At 47.6% G+C, this 18,939-nt stretch overlaps 1 protein-coding gene across 6 annotated transcripts in view; it reads left to right on the top strand.

Moving 5' to 3' along the window:
• The window catches only part of LOC124041980 (rab effector MyRIP-like), a 29,591-nt gene that overhangs the window by 4,642 nt on the left and 6,010 nt on the right, over positions 1-18,939 (top strand). For 2 of the 6 annotated variants that reach the window (XM_046360208.1, XM_046360206.1), the window contains exons 2-9: positions 2,777-2,983; positions 11,033-11,125; positions 11,544-11,624; positions 11,687-11,830; positions 12,168-12,330; positions 12,686-13,029; positions 16,036-16,203; positions 17,809-17,970. In XM_046360208.1, coding sequence (XP_046216164.1) covers positions 11,547-11,624; positions 11,687-11,830; positions 12,168-12,330; positions 12,686-13,029; positions 16,036-16,203; positions 17,809-17,970 — 1,059 coding nt within the window. In that variant the 5' untranslated portion in view covers positions 2,777-2,983; positions 11,033-11,125; positions 11,544-11,546. The remainder of the gene's footprint in view (positions 1-2,776; positions 2,984-11,032; positions 11,126-11,543; positions 11,625-11,686; positions 11,831-12,167; positions 12,331-12,685; positions 13,030-16,035; positions 16,204-17,808; positions 17,971-18,939) is intronic. The other 4 variants (XM_046360209.1, XM_046360207.1, XM_046360210.1 and 1 more) reach the window with 4 other exon arrangements.

Raw genomic sequence — 18,939 nt, 5'->3', positions numbered from 1 at the left:
TGCAGCAGTGTGTATGTGTCATTTTTACATTGGCCTCTGCTATAATGGGGTCAAACAGACTGAGCGCTCAGTGCATCCGAGGTATAGAATTATATTACTTAATTACGTCATCTTTGTTGATTCATGCCTTTTATTTTTTCTCTCTGACCCTCTAATCTGTTAAGATTATCCCCTGTGTCCTCTGCCCTTTCTCTCTCCACATTCCCTGAGATACACAGGCAGCCGGTGGCACCTTAATTGGGAAGGACGAGCTCATAGTAATGGCTGGAATGGAATCCGTCCTCCCCTCACCAGCCTCCTGTGCTGAGATATAAAAGCTAACTGTCACTCACAGAGTGACAGACTAGTTTCTTATTCTATTGGCTAAGGTGTTGGCTTTGGGTGACTGTTGTTGTGCAGAAGGTTGTGAGTTCATGGCCGGCTTGAGGCAGAACAGAACGCACTCTGTTACATATACAAAAGCTCTAAATACTCCTTCACTCTCTCTCCCTTATCCCCCTCCCTCTCCTTCACTCTCTCTCCCTTATCCCCCTCCCTCTCCTTCACTCTCTCTCCCTTATCCCCCTCCCTCTCCTTCACTCTCTCCTGTCTGTTCAATTATCCATTATAGTCATTCATTTATTTTTTGGGGCTCCCGAGTGGCGCAGCGGTTTAAGGCACTGCATCTCAGTGTTTGAGGCATCACTACAGACACCCTGGTTCGGATCCAGGCTGTATCAAAACTGGCCGTCATTGGGAGTCCCATAGGGTGGCGCACAATTGGCGCAGTGTCGTCTGGGATTGGCCTACTACCATACCCTGTTCAAAGCAACTTAACTATTTTGTCTTGCCCATTCACCCTCTGAATGGCACACACACAATCCATGTGTCAATTGTCTCAAGGCTTAAAAATCGTTCTTTAACCTGTCTCCTCCCCTGATTGAAGTGGATTGAACAACTCAGTGCTGCACTTCCTGACGGGCTGCTCCCAGGTGGTGAGGGTAGGAAACAACATCTCCACCCAGCTGATCCTCAACACTGGGGCCCCACAAGGATGCATTCTCAGCCCTCTGCTGTACTCCCTGTTCACCCATGACTGCGTGGCCATGCACGCCTCCAACTCAATCATCAGGTTTGCAGGCGACACTACAGTGGTAGGCTTGATTACCAACAACGATGAGACGGCCTACAGGGAGGAGGTGAGGGCCCTCAGAGTGTGGTGTCAGGAAAATAACCTCACACTCAATGTCAACAAAACAAAGGAGATGATTGTGTACTTCAGGAAACAGCAGAGGGAGCAGCCCCCTATCCACATAGACAGGACAGTAGTGGAGAAGGTAGAACGTTTTAAGTTCCTCGGCATACACATCACAGACAAACTGAAATGGTCCACACACACAGACAGCGTCGTGAAGAAGGCGCAGCAGCACCTCTTCAATCTCAGAAGGCTGAAGAAATCTGGCTTGTCACCAAAAACACTCACAAACTTTTACAGATGCACAATCGAGAGCATCCTGTCGGGCTGTATCACCGCCTGGTACGGCAACTGCTCCGCCCACAACCGTAAGGCTCTCCAGAGGATAGTGAGGTCTGCACAATGCATCACCGAGGGCAAACTACCTGCTCTCCAGGACACCTACACAACCCAATGTCACAGGAAGGCCATAAAGATCATCAAGGACAACAACCACCCGAGCCACTGCCTGTTCACCCCGCTATCATCCAGAAGGCGAAGTCAGTACAAGTGCATCAAAGCTGGGACTGAGAGTCTGAAAAACAGCTTCTATCTCAAGGCCATCAGACTGTTAAACAGCCATCACTAATATTGAGTGGCTGCTGCCAACATACTGACTCAAATCTCTAGCCACTTTAATAATGAAAATGATGTAATAAATGTATCACTAGCCACTTTAAACACTGCCACTTTATATAATGTTTACATACCCTACATTACTCATCTCATATGTATATACTGTACTCTATACCATCTACTGCATCTTGCCTATGCAAGATATTCTTATTCATTCCTTTACACTTGTGTGTATAAGGTAGTTGTTGTGAAATTGTTAGGTCAGATTACTTGTTAGATATTACTGCATGGTCGGAACTAGAAGCACAAGCATTTCGCTACACTCGCATTAACATCTGCTAACCATGTGTATGTGACAAATAGAATTTGATTTGTTTTGACAAGCGGCATCAATAAGGGATCATAGCTTTCACCTGGATTCAACTGGTCAGTCTATGTCATGGAAAGAGCAGGTGTTCATAATGTTTTGTACACTCAGTGTATATATGAAAGGTTGTAATTTTTTGGGAGAGGATACAAATCTTTGGAAAATATTCAGATGATGTCAAATGTAAATGGAACGTTCTGGAATGAGTGAAACCCCTCTTCGTCTTATTCTGTCCTGTTTGACAGTGTCCTGATTTTCAACATTACTGTATACACATGTGATTTGAACACAAACATTTTCCTCCTAAAACTGTGGTTCATGTATTGCATGGGTACATAAGTAGGTGTATTGTTAGTGAGATAAGCCAGATGGCCTGAGTGTACTAGCAGGAGATCAGCATCTCTCCCATCCTCCCCCTCTCACCCATCCTCTCTCCCCCTCTCTTCCCCCTAACTCTCTCTTTACCCCTCATCCTCTCTCTCTTTCATCCTCTCTCAACTCATCCCGTCTCTCACCCTCCCCCACCTCTCATCTCCCTCTCTCTCCTTCTCTCTCTCCCTCCCCCATCCTCCCATCCTCCCTCCCCCCACCCTCCCTCGCTTTCTGTCATCCTCTCTCAGTGACCTGAAGCAGGAGCTGGACAAGGAGGACAGTCGCTGCTCCCTGCTCTCCCGGCAACATCGCTACATCTGCTGCTGCTCTCCCTTCACCTTCCTGGTCAACTCCATGTGCCAGTGTCTGGACTGCCAGTACAACGTCTGCAAGACCTGCCACTTCTACAGCAAGAAAGACAAATCCTGGGTCTGTTCCGTGTGCCGGAAGGGCAGGTCAGTGTGGAGGGGTGTGTTTCTGTCTGCAGGGGTGAGTGTGTTTCTGTGTGTGTCAGTGTGTGTGTGGGGGGGGGGAGAGGGGAGTCCCCACGAGTACTAAACAAACAAAAATGTGACATTTTGCTAGTCCCCACAGGATCAAATGCTATTTCTAGGTGGTTTAGGTATAAGGTTAGAATTAATGTTAGGGTTAGAATTTGAAAGATGACAGAGAAAACATTACATATCAAATCAAATCACATTTTATTTGTCACATGCGCTGAATACAAAAGTTTAGAACTTACAGGGAAATGCTTACTTACAAGCCCAAACCAACAATGCAGTTTAAATCAATAAAAATACCACAAAAAAATAATACGAGTAACAAATAAAAGTAACAAATTATTGAAGAGCAGCTGTAAAATAACAATAGCGAGGCTATATACAGGGGGTACTGGTAAAGAGTCAATGTGCGGGAGCCCCGGTTAGTCGAGGTAATTGAGGTAATATGTACATGTAGGTAGAGTTATTAAAGTGACTATGCATAGATGATAACAGAGAGTAGCAACAGTGTAAAAGAGGGGGGGGGGACAATGCAAATAGTCTATGTAGGCATTTGATTATATGTTCAGGAGTCTTATGGCTTGGGGGTAGAAGCTGTTTTGAAGCCTCTTGGACATAGACTTGGCACTCCGGTACCGCATGCCGTGCGGCAGCAGAGAGAACAGTCTATGACTATAATAATAATAATATTATGACTAGAGTGGCTGGAGTCTTTAACTATTTTTAGGGCCTTCCTCTGACACCGCTTGGTATAGAGGTCCTGGATGGTAGGAAGCTTGGCCCCAGTGATGTACTGGGCCGTACATCTGTAGTGCCTTGCGGTCGAAGGTCGAGCAGTTGCCATATCAGGCAGTGATGCAACCAGCCAGGATGCTCTCGATGGTGCAGCTGTAGAACCTTTAGAGGATGTGAGGACCCATGCCAAATCTTTTCAGTCTCCTGGGGGGGAATAGGTTTTGTTGTGCCCTCTTCACGACTGTCTTGGTATGTTTGGATCATGTTAGTTTGTCAACTAGACAGAAGAATTCATTCTAGCGATCTATTACATTATTCTGATGAGCAAGGGTTTATCTAGTCTTCTAGGGCAACATATAAAAGAGAAAGTTGACTAACAAATAGCCTACAATAATGTCTGAAATTATAAGCAGAAACTTATCCCAAAATCTGCTCCCCCTGTCAAAATATTGTTCTGCTGTCTTTGACTGTAACCTATAGCGCATTTTCTATATTTACAGGTTAGTGTTGGGGGCGGGTGTAACGGTTTTCTAGGTGTGACCAAAATGCAGCGTGTAGATTGTGATCCATGTTTAATGAACAAACGGAACACAAATCTAAATACAAAACCTACAAACCAATAAACGTAGTGAAAACCGAAACAGCCTAATACTGGTGCACATACACACAGAACAAGGAACAAAGACACTAAGGACAATCACCCACGACAAACTCAAAGAATATGGCTGCCTAAATATGGTTCCCAATCAGAGACAACGATAAACACCTGCCTCTGATTGAGAACCACTTCAGACAGCCATAAACTTAACCAGAACACCCCACTAGCTACAATCCCAATACATACACACCACATACACAAACCCATGCCACACCCTGGCCTGACTAAATAAATAAAGATAAACACAAAATACTTCGACCAGGGCGTGACAGCGGGTCTCAGATTTTCACTTTATCACATTTATCACCCCCTAAGGTGCGGACTCCCGAACCCACCTCAAAACAATAGGGAGGGTCCGGGTGGGCGTCTATCCATGGTGGCGGCTCCGGCGCGGGACGTGGACCCCACTCAATCAATGTCTTAGTCCCCTCTCCTCGAGTCCTTGGATAGTCCACCCTCGCCGACGACCATGGCCTAGTAGTCCTCACCCAGAACCCCACTGGACTGAGGAGCAGATCGGGACTGAGCGGCAGCTCGGGACTAAGGCAGCTCTGGACTGAGGGGAAGCTCAGGAGTGAGAGGAAGCTCGGGAGTGAGGGGAAGCTCGGGAGTGAGGGGAAGCTCGGGAGTGAGGGGAAGCTCGGGAGTGAGAGGATGCTCGGGAGTGAGAGGATGCTCGGGAGTGAGAGGATGCTCGGGAGTGAGAGGAAGCTCGGGAGTGAGAGGAAGGTCGGGAGTGAGAGGAAGCTCGGGAGTGAGAGGAAGCTCAGGCAGGTTGATGGATCTACCAGATCCTGGCTGGCTGGTGGTTCCGGCAGATCCTGGCTGACTGGCAGATCCTGGCTGACTTGCAGATCCTGGCTGACTGGCGGATCTGGCAGATCCTGACTGACTGGTGGATCCTGGCTGACTGGCGGATCCTGACCGACTGGCAGATCCTGGCCGACTGGCAGTTCTGGCAGATCCCGGCTGACTGGCGGATCTGGAAGAGTCTGGTTGACTGGCAGATCTGGAAGAGTCTGGTTGACTGGCAGATCTGGAAGAGTCTGGTTGACTGGCAGATCTGGAAGAGTCTGGCTGACTGGCAGATCTGGAAGAGTCTGGCTGACTGGCAGATCTAGAAGAGTCTGGCTGACTGGCAGATCTGGAAGAGTCTGGCTGACTGGCAGATCTGGAAGAGTCTGGCTGACTGGCAGATCTGGAAGAGTCTGGCTGACTGGCGGATCTGGAAGAGTCTGGTTGACTGGCGGATCTGGAAGAGTCTGGTTGACTGGCGGATCTGGAAGAGTCTGGTTGACTGGCGGATCTGGAAGAGTCTGGCTGACTGGCGGATCTGGAAGAGTCTGGCTGACTGGCGGCTCTGGCTGCTCCGTCCAGACTGGCGGCTCCTTGCAAACTGACAGCTCCTTGCAGACTGGCAGCTCCTTGCAGACTGGCAGCTCCTTGCAGACTGACAGCTCCTTGCAGACTGGCAGATCCTTGCAGACTGGCAGCTCCTTGCAGACTGGCAGCTCCTTGCAGACTGACAGCTCCGTGCAAACTGGCAGCTCCGTGCAGACTGGCAGCTCCTTGCAGACTGGCAGCTCCTTGCAGACTGGCAGCTCCTTGCAGACTGGCAGCTCCTTGCAGACTGACAGCTCCTTGCAGACTGACAGCTCCTTGCAGACTGGCAGCTCCTTGCAGACTGACAGCTCCTTGCAGACTGACAGCTCTTTGCAGACTGACAGCTCTGGCTGCTCCATGCAGACTGACATCTCTGGCTGCTTAATGCAGACTGACAGCTCTGGCTGCTCCATGCAGACTGACAGCTCTGGCTGCTTCATGCAGACTGACAGCTCTGGCTGCTTCATGCAGACTGACATCTCTGGCTGCTCCATGCAGACTGACAGCTCTGGCCTCTCCATGCAGACTGACAGCTCTGGCTGCTCCATACAGGCTGGCAGCTCTGGCTGCTTCATGCAGACTGACAGCTCTGGCTGCTTCATGCAGACTGACAGCTCTGGCTGCTCCATGCAGGCTGACAGCTCTGGCTGCTCCATACAGGCTGGCAGCTCTGGCTGCGCTGAACAGGCAGGAGACTCCGGCAGCGCAGGAGAGGAGGAAGGCTCTGGCTGCGCTGAACAGTTGGGAGACTCCGGCAGCGCTGTAGAGGAGGAAGGCTCTGGCTGCACTGAACAGGCGGGAGACTCCGGCAGCGCAGGAGAGGAGAAAGGCTCCGACAGCGCTGGAGAGGCGAGGCGCACTGTAGGCCTGATGCGTGGTGCTGGTACTGGTGGTACTGGACCGAGGACACGCACAGGAAGCCTGGTGCGGGGAGCTGCCACCGGAGGGCTGGGGTGTGGAGGTGGTACTGAATAGACCGGACCGTGCAGGCGCACTGGAGCTCTTGAGCACCGAGCCTGCCCAACCTTACCTGGCTCGATGCCCACTCTAGCCCGGCCGAAAGGAGGAGCTGGAATATATCGGGATATGCACCCGCACTGGGGACACCGTGTGCACCACTGTGTGCGCACCACTGCATAATACGGTGCCTGCCCAGTCTCTCTAGCCCCCCGGTAAGCACAGGGAGTTTGCGCAGGTCTCCTACCTGGCGTAGCCCTACTCCCTGTGAGCCTGCCCCCAATACATTTTTTGGGGCTGACTCTCGGGCTTCCGTCCGCGCCGCCGTGCTTGCTTCGCCAACCTCATTCTCCTGTAAACTTCCGCGCACTGCTCCATCGAATCCCAGGCGGGCTCCGGCACTCTCCCTGGGTCGACCGCCCACCTGTCTATCTCCTCCCAAGAAGTATAGTCCATACTGTCCTCCTCTTTGGGCTGCTCCTGTTTCCTCTTCTCCTGCTGCACCTTAGGGTGGCTACTCTCCCCTGGTTTAGCCCAGGGTCCTCTCCCATCGAGGATTTCCTCCCATGTCCAGAAGTCCTTCTTACGCATCTCCTCTTTGGGCTGCTCCTGCCTGTTGACACGCTGCTTGGTCCGTTTGTGGTGGGTGATTCTGTAACGGTTTTCTAGGTGTGAAGGAGAGTCGGACCAAAATGCAGCGTGTAGATTGCGATCCATGTTTAATGAACAAACGTAACACGAATCTAAATACAAAACCTACAAAACAATAAACGTAATGAAAACCGAAACAGCCTAATACTGGTGCACATACACACAGAACAAGGACATCAAGACACTAAGGACAATCACCCACGACAAACTCAAAGAATATGGCTGCTTAAATATGGTTCCCAATCAGAGACAACGATAAACACCTGCCTCTGATTGAGAACCACTTCAGACAGCCATAAACTTAACCAGAACACCCCACTAGCTACAATCCCAATACATACACACCACATACACAAACCCATGCCACACCCTGGCCTGACTAAATAAATAAAGATAAACACAAAATACTTCGACCAGGGCGTGACAGCGGGTCTCAGATTTTCACTTTATCACATATAGTCGGGTGGTTGTGGATGGGTTATTAGCAATTGCAGGTAGGTGGGTGCGGGAGAACAAATAGCTGACCCGCGCACCACTAATGTTTGCAATCAGAAGAGTGAGGTCTCCCACAATAAGTTGGCAGAGGTTCAACAAGGTGAGATGAGGATGTGTGTGTGTGTGTGTGCCTTGCCTTCAGGGCAAGGGACCTCTTGACTCAGAGGATGTGGTAACACACACTCAAGACCGCCATACACGCTACACATTGTTAGTGGAGTGCACAAAATAACTTACCTGGCGCAATGTAACCAATAGAATACTCCCAAAAGTACAAACAGCACCCACTGTGGGTAACTGAAGAAAAAACATTTTATAAGATAAGAACACTGGTCTGCTACATGCACTATGTATAACTGGCATCTCAACAGTCCTCCTTTCTCTATTCTCTCTGTTCTTTCACTATTCTCACTGTTTTCTGTCTGTTCTTTGTCTGTTCTCTGTCTGTTCTCTCTGTTCTTTGTCTGTTCTCTGTCTGTTCTCTCTGTTCTCTGTCTGTCTGTGTGTGTGTGTGTGTGTGTGTGTGTGTGTGTGTGTGTGTGTGTGTGTGTGTGTGTGTGTGTGTGTGTGTGTGTGTGTGTGTGTGTGTGTGTGTGTGTGTGTGTGTGTGTGTGTGTGTGTGTGTGTGTGTATTGTACTTTAGGGCCGTTCCACAGTGTTTATGCATACTGTATATGTGTGGGTGTTTGAACATGTACTCTAGGTTCGGTAAGTATTGCGGTATTGGGCCTCTCATGTAGAGGTCTAAAAAGTTGGACCTGTTCCGAAATTGACCTGGGGCTTTCCCACCCGGACAAATATGCAGAAATAAATCTTTCAATATAGAGATCCATTCCGAACGGACCAGAGGACAACCAGTTCCGTATAGACATGGTCGGATCCAGGGGGGGGTTACTTTATTTACCAGAGCTGATAACACGCGAAGGAGAGGATGGCTGGCTGAATGTTGAAGAGTCTTGACCAGAGGACAACCAGTTCCGTATAGACATGGTCGGATCCAGGGGGGGGGTTACTTTATTTACCAGAGCTGATAACACGCGAAGGAGAGGATGGCTGGCTGAATGTTGAAGAGTCTTGACCAGAGGACAACCAGTTCCGTATAGACATGGTCGGATCCAGGGGGGGGGTTACTTTATTTACCAGAGCTGATAACGCTCGAAGGAGAGGATGGCTGGCTGAATGTTGAAGAGTCTTGACCAGAGGACAACCAGTTCCGTATAGACATGGTCGGATCCAGGGGGGGTTACTTTATTTACCAGAGCTGATAACGCGCGAGGGAGAGGATAAGACATAAGAGGAAGAGAGAGCATGATACTGAAAGCAACAATACTTTGTTAGTCCACTGAGCTAAAGCCTAGGCATTAGGGCCTTAAGCAAGGTTACTCATCACGTGAGTGTGCTGAAAACTGTCAAACTACCTCTGCAGAGCACACAGAGAGCCTGGGGAAGCAGGCTGGAGGCTGCTGATTGAGTCATGCCAGGCAGCTTTAAGAATGGAGGAAGAGCTGCACTGTAGATAACAGACTGCTGCTGCTGCACTACTGTCTGGATTATAGTGCCTTCAGTCCTCCTCTGTGACCTGCAGGAGAGGGTGAGAGAGAGGAGGAGAAGAGAGAGGTGGAGGAAAGAGTGTGTGTGCATGGTGTGTGGACACAGCCAGTTAGCAATAGAGTGGCTAATTTGTTCTCAAATCTAGTTCATGTCCCTCAACCACCTTCCCTTTAAAAAGGACTATAGATTACGCTACTGTTCCCCAATCTGAACTATTTATACACTGGACCTGCACAGCACAGGGATAAGGCTGATAAGGCCTGACACAAGACCCAGTAAGGCAGTTATATAACAATAAATAACCACAGCATTGTGTGCATATCTCGAGGACCTGAATAGAGCTCAAAGAAGACTGAGAATCTATGACTAGGTACAGAAAATACCCCTGCTCAGGCAAACCCCTAATTCAACTGCAATTACTCTGAGGCTACAGTATCATTGTTTAATCAAGCAATGTGTGCTCATGTTATGAGAGTATTTTTTCACTGTCATGCTCAAAATTCTTTCAACATTTATTGAGGTTTTTGAAGTGTTTCTGTGTGTTTGAATGCTCTGCATGTGCTCAGTGGGCACAAAACTGGAGAAAGAGACATGAAACAGATGATGTCCTACCTGAAGTTGTCCAATAAGAAACACCCATTTTATTTTCCTCTTTCAAACTGTTTTGCTACATTGTGGCCTGCTGAACATGGTCGGATCCAGGGGGGGGTTACTTTATTTACCAGAGCTGATAACGCTCGAAGGAGAGGATGGCTGGCTGAATGTTGAAGAGTCTTGACCAGAGGACAACCTGTCCTGTGTGTCGTGTCTCTGTGAAGAGGGAAGCACATAGAGGAGAGCATTGGGAATGAGGGCAGCGTCTGTAGCGACAAATACTTTTTTTCTGACATAGTGAATGTAGGGTTAGGTATTTAATGTATTTTTTCTACATACCTTACCATCTCAACACAAATTGGAGTACATTAAAGGACAACAATACTTATACCGCTACATACAGCTATTTTTGCTCACATTCAGGGTACCTGTAGTTAAATAATTATACAGTATATACTCTACATTCCTAATCTCCTCTTACTTCAAGTTCAAGTATTTAATGTCTTTATTGAAGAAGCAGATCGTTTTTTGTTGGTCTGTTTGGGCTGACCAATGTAGACATTTTCAAATACATGCATCTTAAAAGGTTTCTGTCACGAAATGTAGATCAGAAATCTTTTGGACATCAGGGCAATGTTGAGGAAATCCTATTTAAGATAGGACAGGATATTCATATGATAGGTAAGATATATAAAACCTCTATCCAACTGACAATCTCTTAGAAAAAAAGATGAACTATTGGAACCACGACTTAAAAATAACAGATTTTGGCACAAGATGGAGGGAATGTTAGAACATACACATACAAAACATTAAGAACACCTGCTCTTTCCATGACATAGACTGATCAGGTGAATCCAGGTGAAAGATACGATCCCTTATTGATGTCACTTGTTAAATCCACTTAATCAGTGCAGATGAAGGGGAGGAGACCGATAAATATAAGCTTCATTTCTATTATACCCCCTTTCCCTTTTCAGAGTACAGCAAAGACCCTCACAGTGGCACTGAGGGTGGCAGAGGAGGCCATCGACGAGACCATCTACAAGGCAGAGGGATACACCGACAATCAGGTAACATATTCTGCGGCGGACAGTCTGTCTGTCACTCGTATGACTCAGAGGTGATAGGGAGAAAGTAAGACTGCTGAAGATTGATTCCACGTTGCAGTACAAGCGTTGTATTCCTTCTAGTTTGCTGAAATGCAGATTAAATGTGCAGATCATTCATTTACAATTCCATTTACTTTGTACTGCCCTAATTAAAGAAACCCACTTCCATGTTATTGTTCATTGAGATATTTTAGCATGCAGTAGTACTGCAACCTCTTGTAACAGACTAGCCGAGCAGTGACACAGTCATCTTCTGCACCTAATTACTCCTTTAATCTGTAAAACCTTGCATATCCAAAACCACTTTTAAAAAGTTTACAGGATCTTATTATTTTATATTTATCGACTGTCTATCTGACTTCGCTGTTGTTCTCTCCAGGATATGCAGAGTGAAGCTGGGTATTTGCGGGACCATAGGGAGGAGCTGATTGAGGAGCTGGCCACAACCATCGTACAGACAGTAAGTACCATTTAATTTAATTTCAATTCAATTAAACTCAACTCAACTCAATTCCATCCTAGATCATCCGGCGGAGGAAGAACCTGGTTGAGATGAAGCCAAACTGTGACCTGGACTGGACCCCAGGCAACCAGAGGGGTGAAAAGCCTTTGGCTTCAATCTGCCCCAGCTCCCAGACCCAGATCACCACATCAGTCCACGCCAAGGTATGGAGCGTAAGGTGGTTCAGGGAACTACGCTTATGTGATTAGTAACCTTGCCTAGGCTTCAGTTCAGAGGGCTAACACAGTATTGTGGTGCGCAGATAACCCAGGTGGCCGAACTTCGATAGCGACGCTTCTTCATGTTCGTTCAGAAAGTAAACGAGACATGGTAACTCGAGTCTTTGCCCAACATGAAGACTTGTGTTGGCTGATGACCAGGCTTTAGCTTAGCAGGCTAACACGGTTAAAAGCCCAGTCTGTCACATAAGACCAGAACGTGATACAGTATATAGAGTGTGACTTGGTTGGTTATCATTACCTCTCTTTACCCATATTTAAGTGTGTGTATTTACCTCGGCGATCTCGATCTGCCTCCCTTCTGGATGATAACGCTGTGATGCAGTGCTTCGGGGTTTCCCAGGACTCTCAGCAGGGGCTGAAGGAGGAGGGAGGAGCGGCAGGGTTGGCCAGCTGGAAGAGTATTGACCGCCTGGACAACTCCAGTAAGAGCCTGCTGGCCACTGCAGTTTACTATTCACACACATCTTTACAAAATGTCTTTAGTACACACACCTTATGTAGTAAGTTTCAGAGTTACCTGTTGGTGATGTACTCTAGCTAGAGACTGGTGGCTAAAGGCTTCCTCCTTTGTGTGTGTGTGTGTGTGTGTGTGTGTGTGTGTGTGTGTGTGTGTGTGTGTGTGTGTGTGTGTGTGTGTGTGTGTGTGTGTGTGTGTGTGTGTGTGTGTGTGTGTGTGTGTGTGTGTGTGTGTGTGTGTGTGTGTGTTTACATGTCTGTCTGTGGTGAATTCCACACAATTCTGTGCGTGTGGTATCTGTCTACCCTGGTGTGTGTGAGGTGCGTCCTCAGTGCTGAAGAGCCCTGACGGGAACTGGATCGCCTTGCAGAGCACCCAGCTCTATCGGCCCAGCCTGCTGACCAAGTGGAAGTCGCTGGTATTCAGTGTCCTGGAGTGGGAATTCGGTGTGATATCCACCTGCAACGAAATGGGCTCTTACGACGCCGAGGGGGCCTGGGACGCTGCCCTGCTGGAGATACGCAGGAAGATGACCTCCAGCGCCAACAACAACCAGGGGTCAGAGGTTCCAGACTCCCAGGCCTCTGCTGGCCAGCAACCCAGCATCCCATTACCCTCGCCGGGCCACCACGCCAGTACGAACACCCTCAACTTTGAGTCTGAGGTAGGAGAAGGTCAGGTTGGGGGTCAAAGGTCGAAGCTCCAGAAGCTTCATCTCGCCTCCCTGAAGAGAGAAAGAGATCGGGAGGAAGAGAGGTTATGGCATATGGAGGTGGAGATGGAGGGAGGAAGAGAGGTTATGGCATATGGAGGTGGAGATGGAGGGAGGAAGAAAGGTTATGGCATATGGAGGTGGAGATGGAGGGAGGAAGAGAGGTTATGGCATATGGAGGTGGAGATGAAGAGAGGTTATGGCATATGGAGGTGGAGATGGAGGGAGGAAGAGAGGTTATGGCATATGGAGGTGGAGATGGAGGGAGGAAGAGAGGTTATGGCATATGGAGGTGGAGATGAAGAAAGGTTATGGCATATGGAGGTGGAGATGGAGGGAGGAAGAGAGGTTATGGCATATGGAGGTGGAGATGGAGGGAGGAAGAGAGGTTATGGCATATGGAGGTGGAGATGAAGAGAGGTTATGGCATATGGAGGTGGAGATGGAGGGAGGAAGAGAGGTTATGGCATATGGAGGTGGAGATGAAGAGAGGTTATGACATATGGAGGTGGAGATGGAGGGAGGAAGAGAGGTTATGGCATATGGAGGTGGAGATGAAGAGAGGTTATGGCATATGGAGGTGGAGATGAAGGGAGGAAGAGAGGTTATGGCATATGGAGGTGGAGATGGAGGGAGGAAGAAAGGTTATGGCATATGGAGGTGGAGATGGAGGGAGGAAGAAAGGTTATGGCATATGGAGGTGGAGATGGAGGGAGGAAGAAAGGTTATGGCATATGGAGGTGGAGATGGAGGGAGGAAGAAAGGTTATGGCATATGGAGGTGGAGATGGAGGGAGGAAGAAAGGTTATGGCATATGGAGGTGGAGATGGAGGGAGGAAGAGAGGTTATGGCATATGGAGGTGGAGATGGAGGGAGGAAGAGAGGTTATGGCATATGGAGGTGGAGATGGAGGGAGGAAGAGAGGTTATGGCATATGGAGGTGGAGATGGAGGGAGGAAGAGAGGTTATGGCATATGGAGGTGGAGATGGAGGGATGAAGAGTGGAAGAGAATAAAGAGGAGAAGAAGACAAAGGAGAGTTAGGGATTTGGAGGAGGAGAGTCAACACTTATCAATCTGGCTAGTCAGGTCAGAGGCACAGAGTTCTCATCCACTGAAGATGAGTTAGACAGAGTGTGTAGGGGGTGGAGGAATGGGAGGAAGAGAGGATTGAGGAGAGAGCTGAAGAGAGGGAGGGAGGAGGAGAGGAGAGGAGCTGACCATCAAGATGCATATGCTGGCTAGCCAATTCACACAGTTGTCATCAACAGAGGACGAGCTTGACCGAGTGGGTCTCAGCGATGGAGAGATGGAGGAGAAGAGAGAAAGAGAGAGGGAGGGAGAGAAGGAAGAGCTGACATCCAAACTGTGTAGACTGGCTAGACAAGTCGATGCCACACATTTTTCATCCACAGAGGATCTGGATAGAGCGGGTTTTGATGGTGGAGAGATGGAGAAAGAGAGGGAGGAGAGAGGAGGAGAAGAGAGGTAAGAGATAGTTGCGGAGGCTCTGTGGGAGATGAAGGGGGAGGAACTGATCTCCAAGTTGAGAGACCTGGCCAGTCTAGTTAGTGCCTCACAATTCTCGTCTAACAAGAGGATGAGAGAGCAGAGAGGAGTGTAGGAGACACAATTAAGAGAGAGTGACAGGGTTGGTCAGAGAGAGATGTGGAGAAATGGGGGGAAAGTGGCATGGAGAAAGACGGGGAGAAATGGAGGGAGAGAGGAGGAGGGGACAGGTGGAGAATGAGAAGCCCTGGCACCTGGGACTGATGATGGTGGTGGAGGGGAGGATGATGAACAAGAAGAGGTGCGATAGAATCACTGAACTAGACGTGAGACTGTTTGAGAGTGAGAAAGAGGGAGAGCTGCAACACGAAGAGACAGACACAAAGGTAGAGACAGAGGAAGAGAAAGAGGGAAACGACGGTACAGAGGATGATGGAGATGATGTTTGAAGGAAAGAGACTAGGGGAAGCAGAGATAAAGGTGGAAGGTGGGGTGGGAGGACAAGAGCGAGAAAGAACAGAAAGTGTGGACACTGTGGAAGAAGGTGTTATGTGATAACATCACGTGCAGCCTAGTGAACACACTGGGTGGAATGGAGGTAGAGATGGATGGAGAAATGGTGATGGACCTAGAAAGAGAAGAGAGAGGAGAGGAAAATAATAACATACAATTTGGAGAAAAATAGTTAAAGGAAGAGGTAGATTAATATCTAATGAATAAGATGCTAATGCTAGAACAGCTATCAGGCAGGTTTGGCACTTTGCATAAGATAGGAGTCAAACCTGGAGAAAGGGTTTCCGCTGTGTTCAGGAGGAGATACTGAATGTAAGAAACCAAGGACCTAGCTTTACCTCTAGAGATAGAGTATGTGGCTATGTATTTCTTCTGACATTTCTAACCTGAAAGCAACTAACAGCTGTAACACTATGTGCTTGCTACTCTAGAGCCTTTTACTTTCCCTAACTTGTCTTTTCCTTTCTCTTCCCCTGTCCTTCCTTGTTCCATTGCTTCATGTTAGGATAGTCCTAATGACAAGGGCCTAGAAAACACACTCCAGTTCATTTCTGCTTTGCTACAGCAGGTGACATCACAAACTAACTGATATCTTGACCTTTACCAAGAGCAACTGGGATAGCGCTATGAATCCAATTAATCAACCAATCAATCAAACCCTATTTATTTCTCTTTGTTCTTTGGCTTTTCTCTGCTCGTTTAAAACTGTTATTCTCACATTAATGGATGTGTTACACACATAAACAGAAGGCTTTTGGGGATTGCCTAAAAATGGTGTTAATCCAAACCATGTGTGTGTGTGTGTGTGTGTGTGTGTGTGTGTGTGTGTGTGTGTGTGTGTGTGTGTGTGTGTGTGTGTGTGTGTGTGTGTGTGTGTGTGTGTGTGTGTGTGTGTGTGTGTGTGTGTGTGTGTGTGTGTGTGTGTGTGTGTGTGTAGAGGTACTCGGAGGTGTCACTGCACAGTATCACCACTGAGGTGCTGAAGGTGTTAAACGCAACAGAAGACCGACTCCAGGGGGTGGAGGGGGATGACTGCATCCCCTCACTGTCCCCCAACACTGACACGAAGAGGCTGGACAAACAACTCAGCAGACTGGAGGATACTGTCTGTCTGTCTGTCTGTCTGTCTGTCTGTCTGTCTGTCTGTCTGTCTGTCTGTCTGTCTGTCTGTCTGTCTGTCTGTCTGTCTGTCTGTCTGTCTGTCTGTCTGTCTGTCTGTCTGTCTGTCTGTCTGTCTGTCTGTCTGTCTGTCTGTCTGTCTGTCTGTCTGTCTGTCTGTCTGTCTGTCTGTCTGTCTGTCTGTCTGTCTGTCTGTCCCTTCTTTCAGCATACAATGCATTCGGAAAGTATTCAGACCCCCCAGCTTTATTCTAAAATGGATTAAATAGTTTTAACCCTCATCAATCTAGTACACACAATATCCCATAATGACAAACCAAAAACAAGTTGTTGTTTAAAAAATAAAATAAAAATACACAACTGAAGAAAAAAAAATTCAGACCCTTTACTCAGTACTTTGTTAAAGCACCATTGGCAGCGATTACAGCCTTGAGTCTTCTTGGGTATGGCGCTACAAGCTTGGCACATCTGCATCTGGGGAGTTTCTCCCATTTTTCTCTGCAGATCCTCTCAAGCTCTGTCAGGTTGGATGGGGAGCGTCGCTGCACAACTATTTTCAGGTCTCTCCAGAGATGTTCGATCAGGTTCAAGTCGGGGCTCTAGCTGGGCCACTCAAAGACATTCAGAGACTTGTCCCAAAGCCACTCCTGCATTGTCTTGGCTGTGTGCTTAGGGTCTTTGTCCTGTTGTAAGGGGAACCGTTGCCCCAGTCTGAGGTCCTGAGGAAGGTTCTCTCATCTCCACAGAGGAACTCTGGAGCTCTGTTAGAGTGATCATTGGGTTCTTTGTCACCTCCCTGACCAAGGCCCTTCTCCCCCGATTGCTCAGTTTGGCCAGGCAGCAAGCTCTAAGAAGAGTCTTTGGTGATTCCAAACAAGAATTATGGAGGCTGGGGTCTCCCGAGTGGCGCAGCCGGTCCAAGGCACTGCATCGCAGTACTAGAGGCGTCACTACAGAGCGGGGTTCGATCCCGTGCTGTATCACAACAGGATTGTGTTCGAGGCACAGATCTTGGGAAGGGTACCAAAACATTTTTTGCAGCATTTAAAGGTGGTTAAAAAAACACATAAATAAATTATGGAGGCCATTGTGTTCTTCGGGACCTTCAATGTTGCAAAACATTTTTTTTGTACACTTTGCAGATCTGTGCCAACGGACAATTTCTTCAACCTCATGGCTTGGTTTTTGCTCTGATATGGATTGTCAACTGTGGGATCTTAAATAGACAGGTGTGTGCCTTTCCAAATCGTGTTCAATCAATTGAATTTACCACAGGTGGACTCCAATCAAGTTGTAGAAACGGTCTGAATTCTTATGTAAATAAGGTATTTCTGTTTTTTAAAACCTGTCTTCACTTTGTCATTATGGGGTATTGTGTGTAGATTGATGAGGGGAAAAAAATCATCAATTTTAGAATAAGGCTGTAACGTAACACAATGTGGAAAAAGTCAAGGGGTCTGAATACTTTCTGAATGCACTGTATCTTACGTTCATTGTGGGTTTAAGAATGGTGTGTGATGCTAACCTTAGTTCATGTTATACAACTGAAATGACCACAGTCTGCCTGTGCAAACTGAACTGTGCCCACCAGGTGTACGTGGTGGCGGGCACGGCTTACGGTTTGGAGGCGGAGCTTGGCGACCTGGAGGACTGTGCCCGGGCCATCGGCGGTGCCACCTCAGACCTGGAGCTGTCCTACCTGGAGGAGCAGGTGGCAACGGCTTCCGCCCAGGTGCAGCAGTCTGACCTCCAGGTTTGTGTCCAAGTCTGGATTTCCTCTGTGTCTCATATGGCGCATTCAGATAGTATTCACAACATTTTGTTGTGTTACAGCCGGAATTTAAAATGGATCATATTGAGATTGGCCTGGCCTAAACAAAATACCCCATAATGTCAAATTGGAATGTTTTATTTTTATTTTTTACAAATGTATTAAAAATGAAAAGCTGAAATGTCTTGGGCCAGTAAGTATTCAACCCCTTTGTCATGACAAGCCCAAATACACTACATGACTAAAAGTTTGTGGACATCAATTTCCACAATATTAATTGCAATATTTAGTTGAGGTGTAGGGTTTAGTGAATAATTTGTCCCAAATACAATGCTTTTTACTAACTTCAGCTCTTTGTTAAATGTTGCAGTCATTTCAGACGCTGTAGTAGCTGACTTGTATAGTGTTGAGTCATCCACATACATAGACACACTGGCTTTACTCAAAGTGGTGTGTCATTAGTAAAGATTGAGGACAGTAAAGGGCCTAAACAGCTGCACTGGAGAATTCCTGATTCTACCTGGATTATGTTGGAGGGGCAGAGGGTGTTCTGTTAGACAGGCAACTCTTTATCCACAATATAGCTGGGGGTGTAAAACCATAACACATCAGTTTTATGTCAAATGCCGCACTGAAGTCTAACAAACCAGCCCCCACAATCTTTGTATCATCAATTTCTCTGCCAATCATCACTCATTTGTGTAAGTGCCGTGCTTATGGAATGTCCTTCCCTATAAAGCGTGCTGAAAGTCGGTTGTCAATTTGTTTACTGTAAAATAGCATTGTATCTGGTCAAACACCATTCTTTCCAGAAGTTTACTAAAGGTTGGTAACAGGCTGATTGGTCGGGTATATGAGCCAGGAAAGGGGGATTTACTATTCTTGGGTGGCGGAATGACTTTTGCTTCCCTCCAAGCCTGAGGGCACACGCACTTTCTAAAAGGTTTAAAT

This window comes from Oncorhynchus gorbuscha, linkage group LG08, assembly GCF_021184085.1.
Source record: "Oncorhynchus gorbuscha isolate QuinsamMale2020 ecotype Even-year linkage group LG08, OgorEven_v1.0, whole genome shotgun sequence".
Lineage (NCBI taxonomy): Eukaryota > Metazoa > Chordata > Actinopteri > Salmoniformes > Salmonidae > Oncorhynchus > Oncorhynchus gorbuscha.
This window is presented reverse-complemented; position numbering and strand designations above follow the sequence as displayed.